This window comes from Eptatretus burgeri, chromosome 1 (assembly GCF_056783735.1).
Source record: "Eptatretus burgeri isolate ZD-2024b chromosome 1, Ebu_testis_v1, whole genome shotgun sequence".
Taxonomy (NCBI): Eukaryota; Metazoa; Chordata; class Myxini; order Myxiniformes; family Myxinidae; genus Eptatretus; species Eptatretus burgeri.
Genome location: NC_140961.1, coordinates 84412235 through 84434852, shown reverse-complemented (window position 1 = coordinate 84434852; position 22618 = coordinate 84412235). Strand labels below are relative to the sequence as shown.

At 44.7% G+C, this 22618-nt stretch overlaps 1 protein-coding gene across 7 annotated transcripts in view; it reads right to left on the bottom strand.

Annotated features, from left to right (window-relative positions):
* LOC147034880 (V-type proton ATPase subunit E 1-like) overlaps positions 1–16936 on the bottom strand; it is a 33081-nt gene extending 16145 nt beyond the window's left edge. For 3 of the 7 annotated variants that reach the window (XR_015060638.1, XM_085890499.1, XM_085890509.1), the window contains exons 1-4: positions 13957–14228; positions 4044–4109; positions 2365–2468; positions 1139–1205 (exon numbers count right to left, since the gene is read on the bottom strand). Coding sequence is in view for 3 of the 7 variants with exons in the window: in XM_085890499.1 (XP_085746625.1) it covers positions 1139–1205; positions 2365–2468; positions 4044–4109; positions 13957–13989 (270 nt within the window). In the remaining 4 variants the exon portion in view is untranslated. Of the gene's footprint in view, positions 1–1138; positions 1206–2364; positions 2469–4043; positions 4110–13846; positions 14240–16691 lie in introns of those variants that run through there. The other 4 variants (XR_015060631.1, XR_015060650.1, XR_015060634.1 and 1 more) reach the window with 4 other exon arrangements.
* Between the last annotated feature and the right edge of the window lie 5682 nt (positions 16937–22618).

The window sequence follows — 22618 nt, the reverse complement described above, 5'->3', positions numbered from 1 at the left end:
ATCCTGCATTCAATTAATTCATGCTACAATTCCCAAATGATCACCAAATAAAGCAAAATGTGGCGGTGTTCATACGGGAAGGCAGTGAAATGGGAAAACATCTCTTGTGGGTTTATTTCAAAAGGAAATATAGGGATAAGGGTAGACAAGACACTGTCAATGAAACTAATGAATGAAGTGTTCAAAAAGCACAAGTATGGTTCAGGGGGCATGCAAAGTTATGTACAAGAAGAGAAATAACCCACCATGGTGCCAAACATAAATACCGGATCTCATGCAACAATGGGGAATGAGCAAGGGCTTGAGTAAGGCATGGCTGGTTTTCTTTTGGTTGGTATGGCCAATGCAGGCTGGTGTTGCACAGGGCTTGTGGGGCATATGAATAGTGTGGCATAACGACGAAGCAAAGAGATATGGCTATGAGGAGAAGGATGTTGCCTCTCTAATGTTTTGGCTTCACCTCTGCCATGAGCAGGTGCAGTTATGGCCGTTGTAAAGTTTGGAACTGCCCTCATACAGGGTGAGTCACTCATTTACTGTCTTCTAGTGTGGGTGGCACCTCTGTTCGGGCCACCCCGCTCTGTGGGGTATTTGTTCACAACGTATGCCCAACGATAGTCTAACGTATGCATAGCACGTGGCAGCGTATCGCCGACGTATGAAAAATTTGCCGAATACGCTGGCACACGTCGAATACGTTATGGGTAAGTTTCGTATACGTTAAGAGCACGCCGAAGCATGCTGAAGCACGCTGGCATACGTCGTAGTATGCCGAGCACGTCGACAAATTTTAAGCATGCTCAAAATATTAAGACGTATGCCAGCGTATGATGCAAATGTTCCGCATACGCTGTCCATAATTTGTAGGCACGTTATGCGATCGTTGACACACGTCAACACACGTTACTTGTAAGTTACTCATAAGTCGAAACACGTCGATGTAATGTTTGGGGAAGATATGTGGTGAGGTGTGGAAGAACCTAGTCATCTTCATTGGAGTTCTGATCCTATTTCAGATCCCCAAAAGATTAAAGTCCAAAGACATGGACCACATAAGATATCACATTAGGGAAGCAATCGTTTCTGAGGTTTGCGATGTCACTTCTAAACAAGCAACCTTAATCTCAAAGGCTCTCACCTGGATAAGATTTTCCCGGAATTCCATCATTTTCATCTGAGCCTCTTTCATCAAATTGTAAATCTGGCTGCAGCACAGACAAAACAACGTAACTTTAAACATTGAACAGAAATAATGCAGCATCAGGGAAAGGAGAAACAGTATAAATAAGTTTATGATACAATTTACAAACTTGAGACAAAATTAAAATAAACCAACAAGATCGAGATGGATTCATCTTGGTTGTTTTTTTTCTCTACAAGATTGAGGTTCATGAAAAGAGAGAGGATGGAGGTGACAAACTGACAGGAGTGAAGAAGGCAACTTTCAGATACAGTAAGCAAGGGGATGAACAAACGGAAAAAGAGGAGAGAGAGGAGGGAAGGAAACACTGCAATCTACAAGGTAGAGGGTTAGTTAGGAGGTGTTAATGGTGGTCATGATATGATATGGCAGTGCACCGCTTGCTTTAACCTCTAGAGGGAAGAGTTGGACAGAACTTCACTTCTTGTGTATGGCAGCTTTGCTGCAGGGATAGCTATCATTTATTGGAAGCATGATTATGCCGCTGATGCTGTGTCCCTCAACGACTCAGCTGGTACTCATTTTGCCGACCTCACAAGGATGACAGGCTGAGTCAATCCCACCTCGTGTTAATTCAGTAGCCAACGGGGCTCAAACTCAGGACCCTAAGATCATAAGCCAGCCACCTTAACCACTAAGCCAACACCAGGCTTATAGTACAACTGGAAGATGCTTATACACACTGTACTGGAAAAGTGAGAAACAAAAGAGTTTAGGTGTGCAGTCAGCTCAGATTTCAGAAGATTAGCTAGGAGTATGTGACTTGAAGAACGGATTCATCATTAAGTTGCTGGGAAGGGTCAGAGGTCTGAGAGAATAAAGGGAGCTAAACCAGAATCGAGGCCATTAAAAAAAAACAGAGCCCACCAACCTGCCTGCATTGTGATAGTCACAGACCTTGTGCTTCACTCTCATCGTTGGAGATTCCACTAATGTTGAGAGCTTTAAATTCCATATAATCCAGGAGAGACAGAATTGATGCTCGAGGACGAGCTCTTACGTTGACTGAGGCCTTGCAGAGAGTAATTCTGATAATTTTTTTTCAAGGATCAACTTGGAACGATAGAGAATGGCCTGTCCACAGCGAAGTGATTATCACAACAAGCAAAAAAAAAACAATAATATAATAAACAAAGAATATCGCTGTACAATATTACACTTACTCCCTCCTGTGCTGATCAATGCGCTTCTCCTTCTTCTCATAGTATTCAGTGACCTTTGTTTGCTGGCTGTGGAAGAACCTTCCTTTTTCAATGTTGATTTCTTCCTGAACACAAAAAACAAGCTCGAATGAGCTAAGCTACTCATCCTCTTAATGGTGACGACATAAAAACGAATATGACGTCATTGTGATGTATCAGGTTTGCGATAAATGATCTGTGCTAATGCCCGGCTTGATTCCTCCAAACAAAATTCAAACAGCTTGCCTAGTTTCGGAGATAACGGTATCGGCGATTTTCATTAGCAGCGATATTATGATGTCAACTTTTTTTTTAGGAGGAATTTCCAAAATCGGAGATGGTTACTGCCTGCGCGTGGGCTTTCTGCATATACATGGCAAGTTTCACGAAGATCCGATGAAAACTATGGGTTGTGAAACAAAAAATGTCAAAAATAGGAATGATGTCATAAAAATTGATATTACATCATAGTGATGTATCATATGTGCGGTAATTAATCTCTGCTAATGCCCTGTTCGATTCCCGCAAACAGAATTCAAAAAGCTTGCCAAGTTTGAGATATTTTTTAGGCGAGTTCCATTAGCGGAGATATTTTGACGTCATAACTTTTTTTCTAGGAGGAATTTTCAAAATCGGAGATGGTTACTGTCTGCGCAGAGTATTTTTACATATATATGCCAAGTTTCAGGAAGTTTCGATGAAAACTGTAGGCTGTGAAACAAAAAAGTCCACAAGAACAACAACGTGAGTAAGACTTAGAGATCCTCCATGAGGATCTAAAAATCATCAGCAAGTAAGTGTAACAAATGCGAGACACAAATGGTACCTGATTGCTTTGCAGATTTTGTAGATGAAAGAACATTCTGAAAAATATGTCAATGTAAGTGTCTGCAGTATCGGGCTGAACGTTTACATCATTGTGTGGGTGGTGTGAGTGGAGGGGGTACGACAATGCGATCGATGTAGTATACATAGTAAATTATGGCACAATTTAGAATTTGAGCAGGGTCGAGGCACACAAAGACATCATACTCTTTTTGAAGGGACCATGAGATGTTTAACATCCACAAGGGAATGCTACGTGTTGGAATTGCTGGATTAGTGTCCACTCAAAAGGACGCCATTCTCATTGTCGCAATGCCCTGAAACACCAGGATGACAGTTAAATAGACATGTCGGGGCATTAAACGCAGACCAGACAGTCAAAGTGAAGTGCACTCTCTGTGAACCATCCTGTCGGACACACTTATCTATATAGAAGACCCCCCCACCCTCCGAATGCTATGCACTTCCACTAATCGTAGCAATGGATAAGCATCTCTTAGTTGAAGCCTGTGGTTGTGCCTAAAGGCATAATGAATTCCTCCATAATTGTCTAATTTTTTGCAAATCATCATTTTTGATGATTGCACTGTAATAATGTTAGTTTATGTATGTTCGTTTATTTAATCGATTTTTTTTTTTGTTTAAACATCTTAAAATTAAATGAACAATTAAAAAAAAAACTGTTTTCATTTATATTTCCCGAATTTGTGCAAGACGAATGTCCGTTAATCGGTCTGGTTCTGATTCCACGGCGGTTCACCGCCATCTTTACGGGAGACCACCGTGTCAATATTCCATGCACATACCATTGCATTCGATGAAGTGATGTATCCTACCTTTTCCTCTACTTCCTCCACCCGATTGCAGGCTTCCTTGTCCATGAAAGCAACCATGTGCTTGATCTGCAACAGCAAAGAAGAGTTTAATGTTCTTGTTTGTTCTTTGTCCTTAGACAAAGCAACTTTTGAGCCGTCCTGTCTGCTGACAGTTTGATGTCAATCAACGCAGGGGCACTGCATCAATGGCACAGTGGTGTCTCAGTAAAGCAGGCTGAATTCAGCAATTGAACCGGACTTGGTGGCCCAATGGTTAGAGTGTCTGCTCTGAATCGGGGAGGTCGGTGGTTCAAACCCTGGCTGAGTCTTAACAATTAAGACTTTAACAAAACAAAAAAAAAATGGTGCATGCCACTTCGTTGCTTGATACTCAGTATTTAAAACGATAGAGAACACAACTTCACAAACAACATTGTGAAGGCAAGGGCAAACCACCCAGTGTAACTCTTGCCAAGAAACTACTTTCTCAGTACCAACGCTCTGAATACACACATGATGTGTCCAAAGTATGACAGTTTCTGTTTTAGCATCAGCACTTCTTCTGAACATGGTGGTGTAATTTATTCAACCTCTGATTTGTTTCTTCTTCTTGCAGCTGATGGAATTTTTAAGATTTGTCTCCAACACCACATTTAAAAACTGTCAATCTTCCTTTCTTTCTTTCTTTCTTTCTTTCTTTCTTTCTTTCTTTCTTCTTCACTGCCTATGACTCGCATCCATACACTGCAACCCGAAATACCAGGCAATTCACCAGCCTCCCCTTGGTTCGTATTGTTACATCTTTGTCTATCCATTGTCGTTGTTACAACATTTGTCTTTACAGATTTTTGTCAATTCTGACATTGCTGTTGTACCCATTGCTAACCATCTATTAATTTATCCTCCACATTCTCCATTCACTTCAATCTTAAAACACCAAAAATGAAACTTTCTATTATTTCCACCTGATCGTCTCCCAATCTGAACAGGATCTTCTCAGTTGACATGATTTTTGGTCTGTGTTTTTTGATGCACCAGACTCCAAAGAGCAAATATGTTGAAAACTCCAAAGAGTATGGTACAACAAAAGCAAACATATTGTTATGGCTTGGGATTTGAGGATCGCCTGGTCAAGGTTCAGGTCTCAGGTCAAGGTTCCTGAGGAGGGGAAGCGCTCAAGTTCCTCCCGAACATCTGGTCCTGATACCACCATCCGCGGATAACTCCACAGCTCGGAGGGTTGATAATCAACCATGGACGTCGATTGGTACCACCAATCCTGGCAGGGTGTCACTACTTCACATGGTTACCTTACCTTTGGACGATGGTATCAAGGGGGGATCGTATCCTCGACGCATACTTGTCTTATCTGACCAGATCATGTGTAGCTGAGCACCAGTTGCCAAGTCTGCACTAGCTAATGTGGAGAGCCAATCGGTGGGATAGAACTTCCTGGCTAACGCCACATGCAGACTATGCTGGATCAATGGAGGAAAAGACACGACGACCTAGGCACATTTACAATACCAGCAATTTATTATTAAAAGGGTGAAGAAAGGTATGTGTACAATAAGCAATGGATTCATTTCAAAAGAAAATACGTGCAGCAGGGAAAGCAAGGATGGGTGAGGTACAGCAAAAGAAATGCAGTTATTTACAAGATAAGAGAAGAAACAGGGCAGAGCTAAACCGATCAATTAGAACTTATACAGACTTAACTTATCTGATGCATCACATTGGTGCCAAATCGGAATAATCATCGGAATGGTAGATAAGCAAGAAAGATGAGAAAAAGATAAGTTATTACATGGCTTCTCTCACCGCGCACGGCCCAACAGAACTGTGCTCTCCCACGCCGAGGGAAAGGCAAGGGAGAACTAGTACGGGGATAGTGGGGTGTTGCTGTGCTGCCAGATTATTAGAATGCTGAGCTTTGCTGCATCCTGTGTTGCTCCACCTTGAGACCAGCCCCAAAAGCAGCCTCTGTCAGCTTACCAAAGTGCGATTATCCAGAGAGGGTGTTTGAAGCCGGAGAGAGGAATTTCAAAAGAGACGTTTCAAAAAAAAGAGATGTTTGAAGACGTCAGCAGGATATTTATATCCCCCCAAGGGGGGTGGAGTTCATGTCCCAGCTGGCACAGCTGTGCCTTGGGAAGACCAGTCCCTGCCAACCTCATTCAGAATGCACCGGGCTCATTGGTCCCAGACCTCACCGATGTCACTTCCTCCGTGCACCTTCTGTGCTGGAAGTGTCTCATTCGGCCTCAAGACGGGCTACAGAGTGGAGTTCCTGACTTAACGTGGGGGAACTCCCTATTGGCAGTGCAAATGTCCTGGAGAGTCGCAGATGGTTCCCCAGGCAGCGGGATGGTCACCCCTGACAGGGAAGAACAACAGAAATGCCAGCGCAGACTTGCGCAAAACAGCAGCAAGCTTATATGGTCATGGCACTCCGAGTGGGGAAAAACGGTCCCCCGAGCAGGGATGATCATGGTTGCTGTCGTCAATCAAAGGCGAGTGGTTGAGACGGTGGCTGAAGTGGTGCTCGTGGTGGAAAATCAGTGTTGAGACAGAAGAGTGTTGGCTGAGGAATGGTCGCTGAAAGGCAGTGGTTGTAGTCTTGTGGAGTGGTGGTGGCTGTGGTATTTGTGGTTGGAGAGGGTGGTTGAAGTTCAGGGGGTTGAACTATGGACAATCTATTGAGCGAGCATTGAGATGTGAGCGAACAATGGAATGTGAGCTTGTATGAGGTGGTTTTAAAATGAAATTGCAATAAAAGTTTGTGTACAATTTCATCCAGATTGGTGAAGAGATTTTGTTGGTTGAATTGAGAGTGTGGTGCGGTTAGAATTGCTATGGCAGTTGAGTTTGGGCAAGCGATTTGAACCAGGTTTTGGCATGGATATGCAAATGAGGCAGCACATGGTGCTTTGTTTCTTGGTAGTCATGGCACATGCCCCTGATTGTGGTTTTAAAGCAAAAGACAGAAAAATGGGGAGAAAGTGGGGAAAAACCTACCTGAACCCTCCACAATACATATCCCCTTTGGAACTGCTTAAACATTGGGAAAAAAAAACTGTCTGAAACACTTAATCTGTAATAATAAATGTCAGTGTGTGTCAAGGATGTGGTCAAGTGATTCTCGTCCTGCTTACGGGGGAATTTGTGCTTTGCGTTCCTCAAGCCCGTCCCTCGGTGTACTGTAGTTAGAGCAGAGGGTGGTGGGCTCTTGACAGAGGAGTCTGAAGTGAAGACCCGTTAAGCCGGTTACTTTGAGCAGCTGTTCCAGGCTGAACTACACTCTGATACTGAGAGTTCTGTGAGATGCAGTGGTACCATCTCTGACTTATTTCCAATTGTTACTGGAGTTTGTCAGGGGTGTGTGCTGGCCCCCACACTTTTCAGCGCTTGTATGGACTAGATTCTGGAGAGGATGTGGGAGAGATCAAGCTGTGGTGATCGCTTGGGAATGGCAAGATCTCTGACCTTGATTTTGCAGATGATGCAGTCATTTTTGCAGAGACTCTGGATATCCTTTGGGGGGGCTCGAGGTGCTGAATGAGGAGTCGGAGCCCCTGAGATTACGGGTTTCCTGGTTCAAAACTAAGATCCGGGCTTTTAATGACATCTTAGATGCTGCTGTCTTGTCTGTGTCTGTTTGTTGTGAGGATGTTGAGGTCACGGAGAGATTCATTTACCTTGGCAGTGATATTCATGTCTCTGCTGGTTGTGAGCCAGAGGTCAATAGACATCAGGGTCAGGCCTGGGGAGTCAGGGATTCACTGGATAATGGTGTGCGGCGCTGCTCATACCTGTGCAGGAGGACAAAAGTCCAAGTATTCAGGTCCTTGGTGCTTCCAGTCTTGCTCTACGGATGTGAGACTTGGACTCTGACCAGGGATCTGAGACGGAGACTTAATTCCTTTGGTTCCAGATCTCTTTATAGAATCCTTGGCTATCGCTGGTCAGACTTTTTGTCCAACTCCAATGTCTCCAAAATGTCCAAGAGATTGCTGAGAGACTCAGATGAGATTTGTTACCTGCATAGTCCGTGAGCATCAGCTGTGGCTTCATGGATGTGTGGCTCGTTTTCCTGACGCTGATCCTGCTCACCAGATTCTCTCAGCGAGGGAGCCTCTTGAGTGGAGGAGGAAAATGGGCTGACCAGGTGCCTCGTGGTTGCAGCAGGTTGATCAGCATCTCAAGGAGATGGGGATGGGCCAGGCATTTGCCTGGGGGATGGCCAGCCGGAGGCCCTTGGAGTACCGGCAGAAAGTAGACGCAGTGACGCGCTGCTCCGGCACATGCTCCCATACCTGACCTGACCTGACCTGTGTCAGTGTGTCAGTCAGTCTCTGTGTGTGTGCCTGTATATGTATCTCCTCCATAACTCCAAAACTATGAAACGTCGTGGCCTGAAACTATGCATGCATAATTAGGGAACTCTGAATGAGTGCACAAATCAAAATTGGGTGTTTGGGGTAATTTAAACACCCCTTTTGGAAATAATTACCAGCCTTATTTAATTATCCTTTAGCAAGGCTCATTCTTGGTCACGTCGCTGTCCCTCGCTGGGGTCTTAATTTGCCATTTTTTTCTGTCTGGCTCAACAATGTCTCGACTTTGAACAGTTTCTTGACGATTAAATTTTTTCACTTTGCTCATTCATACCATCGAATGCCTGATCATCCAAATGAATCACTGGATGCATTGCAATGCTTATAAACGCCTGTAGATGCCAGTGCTCATGGCTTTATTTCATTTCCACACATTTCATAACCTCTAGAATCTCATAATCTCAACCGAATTTCAAAATTTAAAGTTTTTTTTCTTGACTTCAGTGATAGTTCAAACTGCTAAAAAAAAATAAAGTGCTCATTTGTCCAATTTAGACATTACCTGGCATTATGGGTGTCTCCGGGTGCATGGTGTTCATATGACCGATCGGCAATCGCTAATCGCTTGCCAAGCCAGCTGTTCCTTATGAACCATTTCATTGGAGTGCTTGCTTGAGTGCCACTGTGTGAGTGCGCTACATTATTCACACGATCACTGAATATATCGATCGACTTGAACAAAATTCAGGGAGTGCTTGCTCACGGAAAACGTGCAATTTTATATTACACCACATTTCCCCTTTTTGTATGATCTATTATATGACCCCTCACTTTGGCATAGATAGATACAGATAAAAATTTCACGTTTCTTTTTTAAAAGTTTCTTCAACCGTTTTGTTTGAGTGCTTGCTTGAGTTGTTAAGCCACTTGGCGAGCACTCTTCAAGCTTCGATGGTGACACCATGGTGCAGTTCTCTGTGGGGACATCTCCGGAGATTGGAAGGAAAAATAAATGAGAATTACAATGAGTAAAAAATGTTTTCAGTTGTTACAAAGCAAAGAATCACCACATCACAGCAGGATAGCCGAGTGGTTCACACACTCTCTCTCTCTCTCTCTCAGCTGTCTTGCCTTGGTTTGAATCCCGACCCAGCGATAAAAAGTGTCATCCCGGTGTTTCACAGGCAGGATGATTCATCACTGTGAATGTCGTCTCTCGGATGGATGTTAAACTGGACATCACATCTGCTGCATCCCCCCCTCCTCTCCTCACCTCTATGCATCCTCATTCTCCCCTCCCCTCTCCTCTTTCCCCCTCCATCCATTGGGACCATACTCTGTGCACAGCATTGGTGCTGCTTAAGCAGTCTCCTTGGCTATTGGGAATAATCCTGGACAGGTCGGCACTCTGACACAGGATACCAACAAGCTGGCACTCATTTTTTGCTGACCTCAGAAGGATGACAGGCAAAGACAACCCCACCTGGTATTAATTCAACAGCCGAGTGGGATTTGAACTCAGGATCCTAGGATCCCAACCCCACCACACTAACCATTAAGCCAACACCAGGCATTCCACATATCTCTCTCTCTCCACTCTCCCGCTCCTCTCTCTCTCTTTCTCTGCCATCCCCTCCCCATCCCTCTCTCTCCCAACCCTATCCCCTCTCTCCCACTGCTCTTCCATCCCCCCCTCTGTTAAGGGGACTGTTAAGGATTGACAGTTTAGTTTTGAATCTACCAGGTAGATAGCCTGGGTTTTAAATGCTCCCACCTAGTTATATGTAGAACCTAGCAGTTAAAAAGAAAATGTTGCGCTTGGGAATGTTTTATCACCCTTCCCCAACCCTCCCCTCACATTGCCTGCCCATTCCTTTCCCTCATGCTGCCTTCCCTTCCCCTTCCCTTCAAGCTGCCTTCCCTTCCCATTCCCTCACACCACCTTCCCTTTCCCTCATGCTGCCTTCCCTTGCAATTCCCTCATGCTGCCTTCCCTTCCCTTCTGGTCAAACCGCTTTCCATTCCCCCTCACACCACTTTCCATTCCCCTCATGCTGCCTTCTCTTCCCTTTCCCTCACACCACCTTCCCTTTCCCTTACTACATTCCCTTCCCCTCACACTGCTTGACATTCCCTTCCCCTCGTGCTACCTTCCCAACCCATCACGCTGCCTTCCCTTCCTCTCACACTGCTTTACATTCCCTTCCCCTCATGCCATCTTCCCAACCCATCACTCTGCCTTCCCTCCCCCTCCACTCAAACTTACCTCCTCCCAACCCCCCTCGCCTCTCCACCACACATGGACATCTCTGGGCAGTCTCCACGTGCTGTATTAACATACTGTTTCAATGGACCCCATTCTTGCACTCTCAGCTCTCCCCTCCCCCCTTTTCCACAAGTCCCATGAACAAACAAAAGTCGAGAACCCCTCCCATCTTGCTTAGCTCCTCCCAAACCCCCTCCCCACCTCCTCTCTCCCAACCCCCTCCTGGAGTGTATAGCAACACTTGGTGAGGTGTCATGCTCCCAACCCCTTCCTCCCTCTTCGCTCTCCCCTTATTCAACCCCTCCTAGCTCCCCCACTCCCCCTGCCCCTCCCTCCTGCACCCCTACTCATCCCCCCTCCCTCCTATCTCCTACCCCTCCAAACCTTCCTTCCCCGAGAAAATTTTATGCTTTATGAACAACACACATAAATAAACACACCATATATATATATATATATATATATATATATATATATATATATATATATATATATATATATATATATATATATATATATATATATATATATATATATATATATATATATATATATATATATATATATATATATATATATATATATATATAATCCCTGTGTCGCAAGAGGCGACCAGGGTTGCGTCAGGAAGGGCATCCGGCGTAAAACATGTGCCAAATCACTATGCGGATCATATGGATGATCCACTGTGGCGACCCCTAACGGGAGCACCCGAAAGAAGAAGAAGAAATATATATATATATATATATATATATATATATATATATATATATATATATATATATATATATATATATATATATATATATATATTAGTGTTTGGCAAATATCGGCAATTTTTCGGGAATCGGCAGATTGAAGTCAATGTGATTACCAACTCCAGTATGTACTGTAAACAACCGAAAAACCTTGAGTAGCTTTCACCCTTGTTTTGGGGGAATTTCAATGAACAAATTAAAACAAACAATGTTACCTTTCGACGTTTCAAGGAGGTGTGCATAAACATCAATTTTTTATAAACAGCTGGCAATCTTTATGTGACGGGTGGAAAAAAATTTGCTCTGTAATTTAGAAAATACGGAAATATGGCAAACAGCTCGGAAATTGTGTGTTATCAAATGTATTTTGATTTGAAACTCACAAACAGAAACCGTATAACTTTTATAAAGCACACCGAGTTCATATGAAATTACCAAATGCTTTTGAACCAGTAACGAGGACAAAGGAATGCGTGATCGCTCGTACGCTGTTGAGGTTAAAAGTTAAAACCTCCACCACCCATCTTCATCATAAGATACGGGATGAGACTTTGCCACCACGGCACCCATAACCAGGCATGCAGGCATGCACACTCACCCTCAGAGAGACCCTTTACAGATCCAAATCTACCCATATGTACCACGTCCATGTGTGCTGTCTACGTATCACTACCTTGTAGCAACTACCGACTGTACATTCCGATCGGGACACAAACGGTACCGCTAGAGACTGTAGGGTGCTTGGCAAGTGGCTTAAGCACAGAAGCAATCACTCCAATTAAATGGTTGATAAGGAATGGCTGGCTTGGCAAGTGATAGTAAGCTGATTGTTAATGGCAAAAAACGAAACATCGCCGGTTTATAAACATTTTCAGATTTCACTCCAAATTTTGAGTTATTTAGTGCATGCGATCCAATCCTCCAAACTCAAATAATATTTCGAATATATACTTCAATTAGTCCGTGAGAGTAGATCGTGGAAAATTGCATCATATAATGCATGACAGACATCGCTCCAAGCTACTAATGTGAGAACTATAGCACTTACAAAAGCGATGTATACAGTGATTCATAGGTATGAAGAACAGGCATTCGATGGTATCAGTGAGGAAAGTGAAAAACAACATTTTGAGCACTTTGTCATGAATACACCATTGTGACCTGTTCAAACTCAAGGCATTGCTGAGCAGGCCGAACAAAATGGCGAATTAAGGTTACCAGCGAGGTAACCGGGGATGCGCTTTAAGACCCCATACAGAGTGAGGTGGCCGAAGATGTTCCTGATGAAGGATGTAATTAAATAAGGCCGTTAATTATGTTCAAAAGGGGTGTTTTAATTATCCCAAACACCCAATTTTCTCTCGTCCACTTCCTTGGAGTTTTCTGTGTATGTATGAAAAGTTTCAGGCTGCTAGGTTTCATGGTTTTGGAGTTATGGATGAGACACACATACACACTTATTCGTATCGATATGTATCCATATTATAATATTTTATTAAAGTTATTATTGACTGACACTTTATCTTAACAGAATAAATGAAGGGTGAATGAATACATTTGAGAGAAAGATAAAATTTATGTGAGCAGTCTGACTTTGCTCTGGAGTTCATTGGAACACTGTTGAGAAAAGATTGATTCAAACATAATCCATACACTAATTACATCGATCCCAAACGGTGTTGAGGCACTTGTCAATGCAAAAGAGGGTCACACTGATTATTGATGAACCACAAAGACAGATTTGATTTTTTTTTTTCCTCTTCTAATAAGCGTTGGTACGTCATTAAGAGTTCATGGAAATTCCTTGAAAGTGATCTCGGTTTCATATGACAAAGATGTTTTTTTGTTATCACACCCCACTTAATAAATTTACGACTGGAGTCATACTTTTGCACGCCATGTGTAAATGTATATAATATTTGGACAACTATCCATACATTCGAGACCATATTGTAAAATCTCATGTAATCATGGTTTGTTGTCTCATATAAAATCTCGCTGAAAGAGGTTTCCTCTTTTTCTGCCTTTATTAGTTTCTTCAGTGCATGACCTTCAAAAATTCCCACGGTGCATGTGCTTCCCAGGCCAATTGCTCTCCCTTGTCGAGTCGGGCCATTGCCTTCTTCATTGACATTCTGATCGGTAAATAACATGTTTAATGGGTTAGAAAGTACAAGCCCCACGTTCATAAATAACCAAGCTTATTGGGTGCTTCACAATGACACTCATGTTGTGACGATGTTGGTATGTTACTCACACACATGAAGATAGCAATCCTTGTGGGTACTTGTTCATATATATATACATATATATATATATATATATATATATATATATATATATATATATATATATATATATATATATATATTACACACACACACACACACACACACACACACACACACACACACACACACACACACACACACACACACACTGGGTAAGTATATGTTGCATCACCTTTGAAACCACGCGATAATAAGGCACAAATCCCTCGCGTCACAAAGACACCGACGTGATGTTATCAAGATACCGACTCAGGCACCGATCAGGGAACAAACAGTTCTCGCCTGTTTCTGGACGGCAGCATCTCCCGTCGCCATGCTTGCTCAACGCGTCACGTCGGGAATCCTAGCGTGGGCTTGAGAGTGTGTCGGATGCTGACGGGAGGGAATGGGACGGGGGTGGAGATTGGGGGAGATCTCCATTTACAAAAATGCGGCAAAGCCGCGTCATGGCGAATGAGGAGAGAAATGGTGGTCCTTGTGATGAGGAATTATGGCAGCGCATCTGATCACACACAAGGAAGGACACGTTTCATGGTTTCAATATCCACGAGGAATACAATTACAAATCACACATACACACACACACACACACACACACACACACACACACACACACACACACACACACACACACACACACACACACACACACACACACACACACACACACACACACACACACACACACACACACACACACACACACACACAGACACGTTATCTTGTGTTTTGATGTTATTAGGTGTAGTGAAATATAACCTGTTATATTATATATTTATCTACCACAATTTACTCCCCTAACCAAGTCCGTAAGACGAAGAATCTCTGATGGAAGTTGTTGTTGACACTGTAGCCACGTGTTCAGGTGCATCTATTTATTATATACGCAAATTGCAGAATTTGTCCTCCCCCCCACTCGTCCTCCTTCCATCTTCCCACGAACCCCGACATGTTACTACAGATGCCCTTACACTTCCTTTATCTGTGCTGAATCATATCTCATATTTTCCATGCTCTATTACCTGATAAGTAGATTGCTCTTTAAACCCTCTCCCTTCCTCAGATCTCTTAATGTCTCTGTTCCCCACTGTTTTGTCCTTCCCACTCCCTCCCCTCTTCTCTCATGCCCCCCTTGCTGTGCGTTGTGTGTTCACTCTCAAACGAGCCTCGACAAGGTATGCAAAAAAAAAAACAATTAAAAGAGGTAATAAAATACTTTCACATGCAAAACAACAAAACAGATAACCCAATATTTCCGTTATCTCATCATACATTTTCACTCAACAGGTTGAACAATTTACCTTTTGTACCCACTGATAGGTCGGATGTGGATCCAGACCTGAAGCAACAGCTAATCAGCTTGTTCATGTCACTTACTGAACTCATCCATTAAGTATTGTCGTCACCTGTCCATAAGTTTTTGAAATATTGTGATAGAGATAGTTTTTGGCCCCATCTCTCAATGGTGAAGAATAACTTAATATGTCATAGGATCCAGATCTGGATATTCACCAAAATCTAAACAGTTCATCCATGTCAGACACCCAATCTGTCCACTAAGTTTCATCACCGAACTAAACCTATACCTTACACAGGCTCACCTAACTAAACCTATACCTTAAACAGGCTCACCTAACTAAACCTACACCTTACACAGGCTGACCAAACTAAACCTATACCTTACACAGGCTCACCTAACTAAACCCATACCTTACACACTACACAGGCTCACCTAACTAAACCTGCACCTTAAACAGGCTCACCTAACTAAACCTACACCTTACACAGGCTGACCTAACTAAACCTATACCTTACACAGGCTCACCAAACTAAACCCATACCTTACACACTACACAGGCTCACCTAACTAAACCTGCACCTAAACAGGCTCACCTAACTAAGCCTATACATTACATAGGCTCACCGAACAAAACCAACACCTTAAACATGCTCACCGAACTAAACCTACACCTTACACAGGCTCACCTAACAAAGCCTACACCTTAAACAGGCTCACCTAACTAAACCTATACCTTACACAGGCTCACCTAACTAAACCTACACCTTAAACATGCTCACTGAACTAAACCGATACCTTACACAGGCTCACCTAACAAAGCCTACACCTTAAACAGGCTCACATAACTAAACCTATACCTTACACAGGCTCACCTAACTAAACCTACACCGTACACACTACACAGGCTCACCTAACTAAACCTATACCTTACACAGGCTCACCTAACTAAATCCATACCTTACACAGGCTCACCTAACTAAACCTATACCTTACACAGGCTCACCTAACTAAACCTACACCTTAAACAGGCTCACCTAACTAAACCTACACCTTAAACAGGCTCACCTAACTAAACCCATACCTTACACAGGCTCACCTAACAAAGCCTACACCTTAAACAGGCTCACCTAACTAAACCTATACCTTACACAGACTCACCTAACTAAACCTACACCTTAAACATGCTCACTGAACTAAACCGATACCTTACACAGGCTCACCTAACAAAGCCTACACCTTAAACAGGCTCACATAACTAAACCTATACCTTACACAGGCTCACCTAACTAAATCCATACCTTACACAGGCTCACCTAACTAAACCTACACCGTACACACTACACAGGCTCACCTAACTAAACCTATACCTTACACAGGCTCACCTAACTAAATCCATACCTTACACAGGCTCACCTAACTAAACCTATACCTTACACAGGCTCACCTAACTAAACCTACACCTTAAACAGGCTCACCTAACTAAACCTACACCTTAAACAGGCTCACCTAACTAAACCCATACCTTACACAGGCTCACCTAACTAAACCTATACCTTACACAGGCTCACCAAACTAAACCTACACCTTACACAGGCTCACCTAACAAAACCTATACCTTAAACACAACGACCACACGTGCAACTACGAAGGTTCAATGCATTGTTTTGCATGTACTGTGTAATTCACTTCGTTATGTTATTACCAACGATGTTCTCACCTCTGGTTGATAACAAACTCTCTGTCCATCAGGGTCCAGTGAGCAATGTGCTGAGAGTGGTTCAGTGATGAGAAACGAATTCCTGGTCGAGTGCCTTTCTCACGGGGAAGTTTTCACGCAGCACAACCACGTAGGCAGCATGCACATGTTCATGATAGTTGTTTGGTATGAAATGTATAGTCACTGTGATGAAACGAAGTTGATAGTATCAACCTCTGTGTGATTACCTTCACCACCTGATGATTACCTTCACCACCTATTGAAGTCTGTCTGTGAGAAGGATATCTCGTTTTTAACTGATTCTATACCATTGAGAGATCAGGCCAAAAACAATATATATGTATATATATATATATATATATATATATATATATATATATATATATATATATATATATATATATATATATATATATATATATATATATATATATATATATATATATATATATATATATATATATATATATATATATATATATATATATATATATATATATATATATACAGTGGGGAGAACAAGTATTTGATACACTGCCGATTTTGCAGGTTTTCCCACTTACAAAGCACGGAGAGGTCTGTAATTTTTATCATCGGTACACTTCAACTGTGAAAGACGGAATCTAAAACAAAAATCCTGAAAATCACATTGTATGATTTTAAATAATTAATTTGCATTTTATTGCATGAAATTAGTATTTGATCACCTCCCAACCAATAAGAATTTTGGCTCTCACAGACCTGTTAGTTTTGTTTTTAAGAAGCCCTCCCATTCTCCACTCATTACCTGTATTAACTGCACCTGTTTGAACTCATTATCTGCATAAAAGACAGCTGTCCACACTCAATCAATCAGACTCTAACCTCTCCAGAATGGGCAAGACCAGAGAGCTGTATAAGGACATCAGGGACAAAATTGTAGACTTGCACAATGCTGGGATGGGCAACAGGACAATAGGCAAGCAGCTTGGTGAGAAGGCAACAACTATTGGCGAAATTATTAGAAAATGGAAGAAGTTCAAGATAACAGTCAATCTCCCTCGGTCTGGGGCTCCATGCAAGATCTCACCTCGTGGAGCCTCAAGGATCATGAGAAAGATGAGGGATCAGCCCAGAAATACATGGTAGGACCTGGTCAATGACCTGAAGAGAGCTGGGACCACAGTAGCAAAGAAAACCATAAGTAACACACTACGCCGTCATGGATCAGAATCCAGCAGCGCACACAAGGTCCATCTGCTCAAGCCAGCGCATGTCCAGCCCGTCTGAAGTTTGCCAATGACCATCTGGATGATCCAGAGGAGGAATGGGAGAAGGTCATGTGGTCTGATGAGACCAAAATCGAGCTTTTTGGTTAAAACTCGACTCGCCATGTTTGGAGGAAGAAGAAGGATGGTACAACTCCAAGAACACCATCCCAACCGTGAAGCATGGAGGTGGAAACATCATTCTTTGGGGATACTTTTCTGCAAAGGGGACAGGACGACTGCACCGTGTTGAGGGGAAGATGGATGGGGCCATGTATCACGAGATCTTGGCCAACAACCTCCTTCCCTCAACAAGAGCATTGAAGATGGGGCGTGGCTGGGTCTTCCAGCATGACAACGACCCGAAACACACAACCAGGGCAACTAAGGAGTGACTCCGTAAGAAGCATCTCAAGGTCCTGGAGTGGCCTAGCCAGTCTCCAGACCTGAACCCAATAGAAAATCTTTGGAGGGAGCTGAAAGTCTGTGTTGCCCAGCGACAGCCCCGAAACCTGAAGGATCTGGAGAAGATATGTAAGGAGGAGTGGGCCAAAATCCCTGCTGCAGTCTGTGCAAACCTGGTTAAGAACTACAGGAAATGTCTGATCTCTGTAATTGCAAACAAAGGTTTCTGTACCAAATATTAAGTTCTGTTTTTCTGATGTATCAAATACTTATTTCATGCAATAAAATGCAAATTAATTATTTAAAAATCATACAATGTGATTTTCAGGATTTTTGTTTTAGATTCCGTCTTTCACAGTTGAAGTGTACCTATGATAAAAATTACAGACCTCTACGTGCTTTGTAAGTGGGAAAACCTGCAAAATCGGCAGTGTATCAAATACTTGTTCTCCCCACTATATATATATATATATATATATATATATATATATATATATATATATATATATATATATATATATATATATATATATTTTTTTTTTTGTGGAGCCAGGTGTCGGTGGCGAGTGCGACTGCTAGGTGGAGCAGTAGAGTCGCCTCCCGCGAACACCCGGAATGTAGATCGTGCTTCTCGGAGAACTCCGAAAGGCACGGGTCCCTTACAGGACCGTGAATCGCCAATAATTCAGCCGCGTGGAATAGAGTTAATTTCCAACTTCAATATACCGAAGTATCCACATGGCAAAGCTACCGGGGAATTCACACCCTCGGCAGGCCTCGAGCGGAACGAACCGTTATCGTGCTCGAACTGTGCGTAACCCGCGCGGATGGTTACCAAGACCCGTCGGTCCAAATTCACAATTTTCCGCTTTGCTTTTTTCCAACACGCACCATGCTATGCTAAGCCAATGAAAGAAACACAGAAACGAGCTGGTATATTCAACAAGAGGGGATTTATTCTTTAATGGGAGGGGGGAGGGAACACACAAAGAGCAGAGTTATCCGAATAAGAAATGTATCAAATGTACAAGCAAAAGCACTTAATTCTACTTCGAGACGGGCCTACACTCAGACACACACCCAAAGAAATGGACCCCTTCGGGTCTTTATTGGGCTCTCAAGCTGAGGAGGATAGTTCGGCCGGGAGTGAGGACGGCTGGCTACCTGGCCACGAGTGCGGCTGGTCGTCCACCCCTTCCCGGAGCTCCGGTCGCCAAAGGACGAACCAGGGCAGCCAAATCCAGAGGAGACGAGACGAGGTGATCTCCCTTGTTGAAACTCGACCACTCGCTGTAATGCGCCAGACGAGACACCTCCGAAGTGCGGGATGCAGTCCGCCGCAAACCCAGGCAGGCACGCGCACTCGAGCAGACTCAGGACGCAAGCTCCTCACGCTCGTCCCGCCAACCACACATTTTCTTTTCAGGAGAGAGGGGCTTCTTCTCCTGGCCACTCGCCTCCTGATTGGTCGGACTCATGATCGCGCGATTCCCTGGCCGTCTCCCGTTGGACATGCCCGTGGTAGGCGGGGCAACTCCCACCCTTCTGGGCGGAGTCTCGATCGGAGGCGTTTGTAGCTCCGCCTACCTCCTCACCTCCGGCCACGTGCGAAATGGCGTAGGTGTTGAGTGGGAGACGGGGCGGGTGAGACGCCCGCTCCTTGCTGATTGGCCAAAGATGGACCCCACGCCTATGTTAGACTCCGCCCACGCGTGCGCTCACCCAATGGCGAGCGCACGAAGAATGCCGTGAGCAGAGTGTTGTTGTTGTGGTCGTTGTGGATGTAAAAATCCTAACTATAAAAATAACTCCGCAGCGCATGAACATTTAATTCCCATGAGACTCGGGACGGGACCCGACCTAGAAACACGTACTTACCGATAAAACTGATCTATCGGACCTGGCTGTTGTGTGCAGTAAGCTTCCAGATTCGTAAACAATATCACGATATCTCAAAAGGTTAGAGCCGGATTCGGATGTAGAGAACATTGTACTTTACGGTACTTCTACATATCGACGGTCCCCTGTGCCAGTGCGCATGAGCAGCCTGAGCCGGAGCCAGGGATGTTGTGGGCGTTTCAACCTGTTCAATACTTGTTTGATTATTGTCGTTCCACGCTAATAAAGTGGTCGAACAAATTGAACTCTGTTCTTATTTATAATCAAACAACTTGATGCAGTCGAGTAAAGATCGTCGGTGCTGAGGAGGACACGACTGGGTGAAAACGGACCACGAGAACGTCGACAGTGAGTTTGGGTTTCTCGGGTTCTGTACCCAATCTTCGCCCCCAGGACACTGTACACACGTGTGCATCACCGAAAATAGAACGTTTACTCCAGAATAACTGTTCCTATGGCTGCGGGTCGGATATGCGTTTCATCCACTTATTGCACATATCATCGTACAGGTGGTGAGCGAGGGGAAGCGCGCATTTCGTCCTCTGTGCTGGCCATGGTGACCGTGCATAGCTCGACGAAGGCTGCCGTCTGCTCGTCGTACATCCCGTCGGTCTCCTTAGATGGGGGTCTTGCCGATCGGCCGCCCAGGCACGCCTTGTCGAGGTGATTCTGGCGGTCACACTTCCGGCACTTTTTACCGTATCCGGGGCACTCGGCGCGTCTGGCGCGCCATTGAGGCGTTTTGCCGTGGCCCACCTCGCCGCAGTAGATGCATACTCCTTCGGGCTTGGCCTTCCGTTTTTCCGGCCTGGCTCCTACTCTGGCGCGGACGTCCTGTCGCTTTCCCCGCCGATACGAACTACTGATCGCGTCCGTGCTCTGAGTGTCAAGCAGGCGCGATGCCGAGCGTTTTCCAGACTCTTTGGCCTCAATATACTCTATCATGTCCTTTAATGGCATGTCCTGGTTCTTCTCACCGAGGAGGTCAAGTTGTATTGCTTGGTCCGCAATGCCACGGGCAACCACGTTGTGCAATATCTCTTCCGTAAAGTCGTTGACCTGATCGCACCCCGCCTTGGTGCACTTCATTTCATACTTGCACGTGTCCGCCTGCCCCTTGATGCGGGCGTGGAACGACCGGACGGGCTCCTCGTGTCCCTGCCGCATGTTAGACAGGGCCACTCGAGCTACCATCGTGTTCTCCGTCCGGACGGCGAGCGCCTTCATGGCGGCGAGGACGTCTTCTTCATCGCTGCCCATGAGGCTCCTACCCGCCGTGCGAGTGAGGTCCTTTCTCAGCTCCTCCTCACAGCACTCCAGTAGCTGCGCGACTATGTCAGGTCCGACAAGCTTAGTACCTGTTTTGTATTCGCCCCAGCGGGTTATGAAGTACGACCAGGCCTCGCCCGTTCCGGCCAGTGCTATGGAGGGACGCTTGAGTTTCTCCACCTTGGCATTCGAGCTCGCCGCCCTGGGGGCGGCGACGTGCACAGTGGCGTGTATACTCAACATGGCCGCCACCACTGCCGCCTCTGCGTGTGTAGCCATATAGTCACAACCCTCGATCGGGCACTCTGCTTCCACCGGCGCCATAACGGACGTGTGACCGTGCAGCCGCTACCTGGAAGCGATCCACGATTTCCCACAAACGCGTAACATCACCGACGTCAGATCGTGGTTCGGGCTTGTCAACCAAGTGGCATACGCCTTTAGTATGGCCGAACGAATGCAGCCATTCCGGAAGCTCCTGAAAAGTGGAGAACGCTTCCAGTGGTCCATGGAGTTAGAGGACATATTCCGCGAATCGAAAGACGTGATCGTACAAGAAATCGAACACGGTGTCTGCATATTTGACAAAACTAAGCCAACATGCATCACCACGGACTGGTCGAAGGAGGGAATCGGATTCTGGTTGCTTCAAAAGCACTGCCGATGCGTGCCAGTTAGACCATTCTGCTGCACTGATGGATGGAAAATAACCCTGGTCGGCAGCAGATTTACACACACGGCAGAATCCAGATACGCGCCCATAGAGGGCGAGGCTCTCGCAGTCGCGGACGCCTTGGACAAGGCGCGCTACTTCGTACTGGGCTGCGAGAACCTGATCGTTGCGGTAGACCACAAACCACTGCTGAAACTCCTTTCGGACAGAGCACTTGACGACATACCCAACCCCCGCCTCAGGAACCTCAAGGAGAAGACCCTGCGTTATCGCTTCCGCATCATACATATCCCGGGCATGAAGAACAAGGCGGCAGATGCCATGTCGCGCAGGCCGGTCGGCACCACGCGACCTCCACTCATGAACCTTCCAGATGACAATGCCACCATAGCGACCCACCTCCAACCAAGCACGCACACCGACGTCCTGTCTCT